At 36.1% G+C, this 7,932-nt stretch overlaps 1 protein-coding gene across 8 annotated transcripts in view; it reads right to left on the bottom strand.

The window, feature by feature from the left end:
* SUCO (SUN domain containing ossification factor) overlaps positions 1-7,932 on the bottom strand; it is a 120,941-nt gene that overhangs the window by 55,234 nt on the left and 57,775 nt on the right. For all 8 annotated transcript variants that reach the window (XR_008617066.1, XR_008617065.1, XR_008617068.1 and 5 more), the window contains 3 exons: positions 5,718-5,822; positions 4,003-4,157; positions 3,318-3,409 (listed from right to left, as the gene is read on the bottom strand). Coding sequence is in view for 4 of the 8 variants with exons in the window: in XM_007107231.3 (XP_007107293.2) it covers positions 3,318-3,409; positions 4,003-4,157; positions 5,718-5,822 (352 nt within the window). In the remaining 4 variants the exon portion in view is untranslated. The remainder of the gene's footprint in view (positions 1-3,317; positions 3,410-4,002; positions 4,158-5,717; positions 5,823-7,932) is intronic.

Below are 7,932 nucleotides of genomic sequence, written 5' to 3'. Positions count from 1 at the left end.
CCGCAACGGGAGAGGCCACAACAGTGAGAGGCCCGCGTACCGCTAAAAAAAAAAAAAAAAAAAGAAAACAAAAAAAAAACCCTAAAACTATAAAATTCCTAGAAGAAAACACAGTAGGAAAACTTCATGACATTGGCCTTGATTTCTTGAAATCATTGGCAATGATTTCTTGGATGTGACATTTAAAGTACAAGCAACAAAAGCAAAAATAGACAAATGAGACTACATCAAACTTAAAAAATTTTTGTCCATCAAAGAACACAATCAACAGAGTGAAAACGCAACCTACAAAATGGGAGAACATAGCTGCAAATCATGTATCTGATAAGGGATTGATATCCAGATTATATAGAACTCTTACAATTAAACAATAAAAAATAACCTGATTTAAAAATGAGCAAAGGACTTGAATAGACATTTTTTCAAAGGTGATTTACAAATGGCCAACAAGCACATGAAAAGATGCTCAACATCACTAATCATCAGAGAAACACAAATCAAAAGCAAAATGAGATATCATCTCACATCCATTAGGATAGCTACTATCAAAATAGAAAACAAGTACTGGTGAGGATGTGGAGAAATCTGGAACCATTGTGCACTGTTGGTGGAACTGTAAAATGGTGCAACCACTATGACAAACACTGTAAAGTTTCTTCAAAAAATAGAACTACCATATGATCCAGCAATCCCATTTGAGTACATAGCTGACCCTTGAACAACATGGATTTGAACTGCACGAGTCAACTTAAACGTGGATTTTTTTCAACAGTAAATACTATAGTACTACACAATATGTGGTTGGCTGAATCTGCGGATCCAGAACCTCAGATACAGAGGAACCACGGATATGGAGGGTCAACTATAAATTATACATGGATTTTCAACTGCACAGAGACTCAGTGCCCCTAACTCCAGCACTGTTCAAGGGTCAACTATATATCCAGAAGAACTGAAAGCAAGGTCTTAAAGATTTATTTGCACACTCACGTTCACAGCAGCATTATTTCACAATAGCCAAGAGGTAGAAGCAACCCAAATGCCCATCAACAGATGAATAAACAAAACATGATTATATCTGTACAACAGAATATGATTCAGTCTTAAGAAGAAAATCCTGTCACGTGCTACAACATGGATGAAACTTGAGGACACTATGCAAAATGAAATAAGCCAGTCAGAGAAAGACAACTCATAAGAGGAGTCATATTATTTATCAAAATATTCAAATTCACAGAAACAGAAAAAACAACGACGGTTACCAGGGGCTGGGAGAGGAAAAAAGGGATTGGTTTAATGGATATAGAGTTTCAGATTTACAAAATGGAAAAGTTCTGGAGATCTGTTTCACATCATTGTGAATATACTTAAGTTTACTGAACTATACACTTAAAAAGTAAATTTTTAAGAGCAAATTAAATTTCAAGATGGTAAATTTTACATGTCTTTTACTACAGTAAGAAAACAAAATAAGACATGGACCCTTCTCACTGAGCTTAGAATTAAAAATAAGGCAAGTACAGGATGGCTAAAATCAAAGTAGACTATAATAAATGCCTTAAGGAGAGATTTAATTCAAACAGGAGAAGAAATAAATGAATTAACAAACAATGGAATCAGAATTAAAGCCAGCTTCCTGCCTCCTGTACTCAACTTTTGTAACTGTAAAGGTGAACCAAGATGACACAGTTGTTTAAAACAGAAGTAATTCTATTATCAGGTACCAAAAAAAAGGTTATTCTATCTGGCTTCGAAGAGTGACATAGAGAAAAGAAATAGTAAAATAGGATTTCAACTAATTTAAAATGAGACTAGAAATGCTGAGAAGGAAAAACATCTCAACATATTTCCTAATCACACGAACACAGCTCAAATAAGTAATGCACATACACCCACCACAACGGCTAAAAGACCAACAATACTAAATATTAATAGGGATATGGAACAAATGGAACTCTCAAAAAGAGCTGACGGGAGGGCAAATTCATACAACACTCTGCAAAACTGAGTGGCAGTATTTACTAAGGTGGAATATACACAATATCTTATGATCCAGCAATCCCATTTCTAGGTATATACCCAACAGATGTGTGTTCATGTGTTCGCCAAAAGATATGTAATAGCCTCAAACTGAAATAATCCAATGTAAGTGAATAATGTATTGTATGTTTGTATAATGGAATACTATACAGGAATAAGAGTAAACAAACTACAATGATACTCAATGACATGGTGAATCTCACAATATCAAAATATGTAGTGGCTATACTGAGAGGGGATGGGCAGTGTAGAGCACAGGGAAGTTTCTGGGGTGCTGGATAATGTTCTGTTTCTTAATCTGGGTGTTGGTCACACAGGGATTTTCAGTTTGTGAAAATCCACCAAGCTTCACATACGATAAGTACACTTTCCTGTACAAGTTATACTTCATTTAAAAAACTCAGTTATAAAAAGACACATCAGCCAAAAGAAGAAAAAAAGAGAAAGAAAAGGCAGGAACTAGGATGAAATTTACTAGTCGTAAGTAAACACACATGTAATGGATTAAGTCTGTAAAGTTTTGTGATAACAGTAAACCAGAGAATCTCAGGAATGATTGCTTAAATGATTGAATCAATTGAAACATGCTGCTCAGATACTAAATCCTAAAGAAAGAGAATCCAATGATTATTAAGAAAGCACTAGTTGAAATATATAATTAATTTGGTTATTTTAATATTGTTATGAAGATAAGTCTCTCAATAAGCACTAATTACAGTACTAATTATAAAAAGTACTGATACAGGAAAACAACCACTCAGTACACACCCATTCATTTAAATTTAAGTATTCATTAAGTGTTAGACAATGGAATACTATTATAGACCCTGGGCTATGAAAAAGAGAAAGACCTGATTTATTTTTTGGAAGGTGCCTCACAGACCTAAACTAGAGACAAAAGGGGTCCTACCTGTACAGGAAGAGAAGGCAGATAAGCACAGGATACTATGGGAGCACATTCAGGTTTTCCATATTTGCTGAACTTTCTCAAACACCCCTTTCTAAAAAGAAATACTTCTAAACAGGAGCATGTGCAAATAAGGCTACCAATGGCTAATTGCACTAAGCCCCCCACCCCACCCTCTGGGCTTTAAGGAACAAAGATAGATTTAAAGTGTGGAAATGGTAAAGTGGCTTTGACACCGCACAAACAAAGGCTACTTATACCCACTGTTCTGTTGCAGATGGTCTCTAACACAACATTGACATTATGCTTCTGCTAGAAGGAAGCTAGATTCACATTTCTATACACATATTACATATCCACAAAAATCTACCTTCTTTCCCAGTTAATTGTAGAGACTTGGATCTGATGAGTGGGAATGAAGTTCTCCTTTTCAAACTCATATCATCATAGGAAGAGAAACACCTAACATTAAGAAAAAACAACATTGGGCACAATGAGTAAAATACATGTAATTTACTCTGTAGTTGGGGCTAGACAGACGCTAGAGAACTGTACATGCCACATAGGACTAACCTCTAAAGTAATACTCCAGTTATTGATAACACATGTAAAAAAAATTTAAGGATCATTCTCTAAAAGGTGTTGTATTAGAATACCTATTCTCCTCCTCCCCCTTTAAATCCCACATTGAAGCATCTTTCACAACCATTTCAAGGGTTTTTATGCACTTACTATCAGTGTTTTCTCTATTAGACTCTATAGAACCTTCCAGGCATGCATAGGACCATCTCACTAGTTCCAATGATGTTTTTAACATTTTGGTTTCAAGATAATCTTACAGGGAAAGAAATTATCTCAGTATCCTTTATTTGCTCAAATTTCTCAAAGGTATAAGAGGAACTGGACTTCCCTGGCGGTCCAGTGGTTAAGACACCGTGCTTCCAATGCAAGGGGCATGGGTTCGATCCCTGGTCGGGGAAGTAAGATCCCACATGCTGCGCAGCGTGGCCAAAAAATAAAAATAAGAGGAAAACTGAAATATAATGCTGACTTACCTTTTAGGGCTTGGATACTGGTTACTTTTAGGAAGTTTTGAAATATAATCTCCATCAAATTGAGAAGTGTTTCGACAACGCTGCATACAAAGCATCAGTCCCAAGACAACACAGAGAACCAAAGATATGACAAGATAGCTTTGTCGATCTGAAACCTGAGATGAGAAGAGGGCTTAATAATAATAATAATTTGAAAACCATATTAGAAAAAAATACAATGGGATCTAAAGCTCAAAGGACAAATCATTTTAAACTTTTCTTTTCCAGAGTGCTTCAAAACTGTAAATGCAGGGCATGCTCTTTGAAAATGTACTACAAAGACAAAGTTTTACTTTTCTTCTCCCCGCCTCCATTCTTTAAAAATTTTCAAACCTATGGAAAAGTTTTTAAAATAGTATAATACAATGAATATAATATGCCTTTCACCAATCATTAACATGTTTTCCAATCATTAACATTTTGCCACATATGTTCCATTTTTTCATTTGTACTATCTTCTCCTTGGTGAGGAAAAAAAAAAAAATCATGCTCTTACCTATCTTTCCCACCTTACAAAACTAAACCACCAATTGCCCAGTGATTTAAGCCTGGGGATCACCCTTAATTCCTCAGGTCCCACATCCAATCTTTCAGCAAGGCTTGTGTTTCTACCTCTAAAATATATCCTGAATTCAGCAACTTCACAATGTTCTCCACTTCTAAAATCCTAGTCCAAGCCAACATCACCTCACTACTACTGCAATTGCCTCCTTAATTGGTTTCCTCCCCACTTCCACTCTTGCTGGTCTCTAAGAGGCAATTCTCTGTAGAGCAACAAACAGGGAGTTTCTCAAAGTGTTTTCAATGAGATGATACATGTTACTTCTTTACTGAATACTTTCCAATGACTTGCAGTGATTAGAATAAAATTCAAGCTCTATATTGCAAAGGCCTACATGACCAGGTCTCTGCCAATTTCCTAAACTCATTTCTTACCCTTACTTCTCTCATTCACTCTGCTCCAGCCACACCAGCTTTCTTTCTGACCCCAAACACATTACACTGTTTCTAGTCACAGGCCCTTTGCCCTACTTCTGCTACTAACAGGTTTGTTCTGACCCCAGGCTCTGTGTGGATGCTAACTCCTCTTGAGCACTCAGCTCTAATGCCACCTCCTCAGGCAAGCCTTCCAACATCACCGTAGCTAAAGCAGCAACACTTAAAGCACCACCAGTCCACACACACAAGTTTCACTCTCTACCCCACTGTCCTTCATATATATTTACTGTATGTATTCCCTCTCTCCCCCAGGTGAGAGGGCCCTGTGAGGCTAGGGACTCTTCACTGCTGTATGCCTCAACCCATAACTGGACAGCTCATATTTCACACACACTGGCAGCTCAATAAATACTGCTTAAATCAATGAAAAATTTGTTTCATTAAGCAATTAATAAGCCTATTTGAACTGAAAATGAAGTATACATTGCAACTACCAATGGATTACAAAAGGCCTAACAGAATTGCTTTATAACTGTAATTTAGGTTAAGACCTAAACTATGAAAGCCGTGTTTTCCAAAAGATTATGATAATTAATATATTTCCAAAACTTTAAAATGCCACATTCTGGTGTTCTGAAAAAGTTCTTTATAAATGACAATCCTCTTCGATTAAAGTTCTTAGATACGAAGCCTGCCTTTATGACACCGTTTCCTACAATACCATCAATAACAATTACCTCATGTTTTAATTCTGCTACTGTTGTTGATAAATTTGAAACAAGCTGTGTCATGTTGGTCAGTTGTGCTTGTAGCAACTGGATGGCTTCAGTTTGCCGCTGATCCTATAATAAAGGAGGAAATAAATATTATTTTCCTTTGTGTTTCATGTGTACTTTAACTGCATTATAAATTCAAGTAAAAATTCTGGAAAAACTGTTAAATTCCTCAGGGTGGGGGGGACATATTAATAGGAAGCTCTTAATGAATGAATACTGTAAACTTGGACCAGAAATTTTTTAAAAAAACATAAAACACTTCAAGAATCTAAGACTATTCAACCTTCCTCCCCTGCCCCAAGCCAAAAGAAACCAAAAACCAAAAACCAAAAAACCTTTTGCCATTCACTGCTACCATGTAGAATATTGTCCAGCAGACGCCAATAAACTGTGTTTCAAGTTAATATGGGCTCCATATGTATAAACCAGTATATAACCAGCTATATGCAAAACAGTCACTTTGTCAAGTATGCTTTTTTTTTTAAACCAAAGCAGTCAATACAAAGACATGTTGAAAAATTTTTGAAGAATGTTTCTGGATATCAAGCAGGCTCATACCAAGAAGGTTTTAAAAGTTCTATTTCACAGCATATTAGGATGGAACTTAGGATGTCACATAGTCAAAAAACTACAACAGATCCTCTAGTCAACCAGTGACAAGAAATTCATCAAAAACACCCATCTTTCCAGCTCTGAATTTTAGAAACTTTTATAATCAACAGACATGTCTTTATTTAAAATATCACTTGCATGCATATTTTAGAGACTTATGCAATATACTCATGGTCATGAACCTATGTTAGGTAGACTATATTGAAAATTTCAACTAACTAGTGAATTTAGGAAGAAGGAAAAGAGGGCAGAAAGAAGTCAAGGAAATCTTAATACTCTAATTTAGGACCCTCTATGAAATAGCTACATAACCATTTATTATTCTAAACCTAAGTTTTTCAAATTTAGATTTAAATAATCTTTAAGTCTCCACTGTGTATGTGGGGGTGAGTAGGTGGATATATAAAACTGTAACAAGAAGTTTCACTTACTTCCCTCACTGTGATCCACTGTGGTACTTTCTATCCTACTTCATATTTTTAAAATGCTGAATGTGATTCATTAAACTGTTTCTTTTGACTCACTTTTGACAAACACTGAGAAATTCTAGACAGTTTTAAAGGACAAGTTATTACAGTTATTAAATTGGTTAACACTTCTAAATCAAGATTTACTTCCAATAGTGTTAATGATACACAAGATTATTTAAAAGTACTTAAGTCTTTCATAAAGCATAGATGTTAAATATAAAGAGAAAATATAGAGGGAAAATGTTAATGAAGAACTAAATAAATACTGTGTTCATGGGTCAGAGGACTTAATACTATTAACATGTCAATTCTCCAAATTGATCTATAAGTTCAACACAAACCCAATCAAGATCCAAACAGGTTTTTGTTTGTTTGTTTGTTTTTGGTAGCAACTGACAAGCTCATTCTAAAATCTGTATTAGTCAAATCCAGATTAGCCAAAACAATTTTGGACAAGTGCAAAGTTGGAGGATTCACCCTACCTGGTTTCAAGAGTTCCTATAAAGCTACAGTAATCACAACAGTGCAGTATAAGCAAAAAGACAGACATAGATGAACAAAACAGAAGAGAATTCCAGAAACAAATCCACATGTATATGGTGAATTGATTTTCATCAAAAGTGCAAAGGAAATCCAGTGGAGAAAAGATAGTCCTTTCCACAAATGATGCTGGATGAAAGGAATATTCATGTTTCTCAATCCCCTCCCTCACAAAAAAAGAACTTTGATCCATACTCTGTAACACGTAAAAATTAAAATGGATCATAAACCAAATGTAAAACTGAAACTATGCAAATTCTAAAAGAAAACAGAGGAAAACAATCTCTGTGACTTTGGGTTAGGCAAAGAGAAAACAGGTAAATTGGGCTTCAACAAATTAAATTTGGCTCTTCAAAAGATATGTTTAAGGGCTTCCCTGGTGGCGCAGTGGTTGAGAACCCGCCTGCCGATGCAGGGGACATGGGTTTGTGCCCCGGTCCGAGAAGATCCCACATGCCACGGAGCGGCTGGGCCCGTGAGCCATGGCCGCTGAGCCTGCGCGTCCGGAGCCTGCGCTCCGCAACGGGAGAGGCCACAACAGTGAGAGGCCCGCG

Source organism: Physeter macrocephalus, chromosome 4 (genome assembly GCF_002837175.3).
Source record: "Physeter macrocephalus isolate SW-GA chromosome 4, ASM283717v5, whole genome shotgun sequence".
Lineage (NCBI taxonomy): Eukaryota > Metazoa > Chordata > Mammalia > Artiodactyla > Physeteridae > Physeter > Physeter macrocephalus.
Note: the sequence above shows the minus strand (reverse complement) of the source record. Positions and strands in the feature narration are given on the sequence as shown.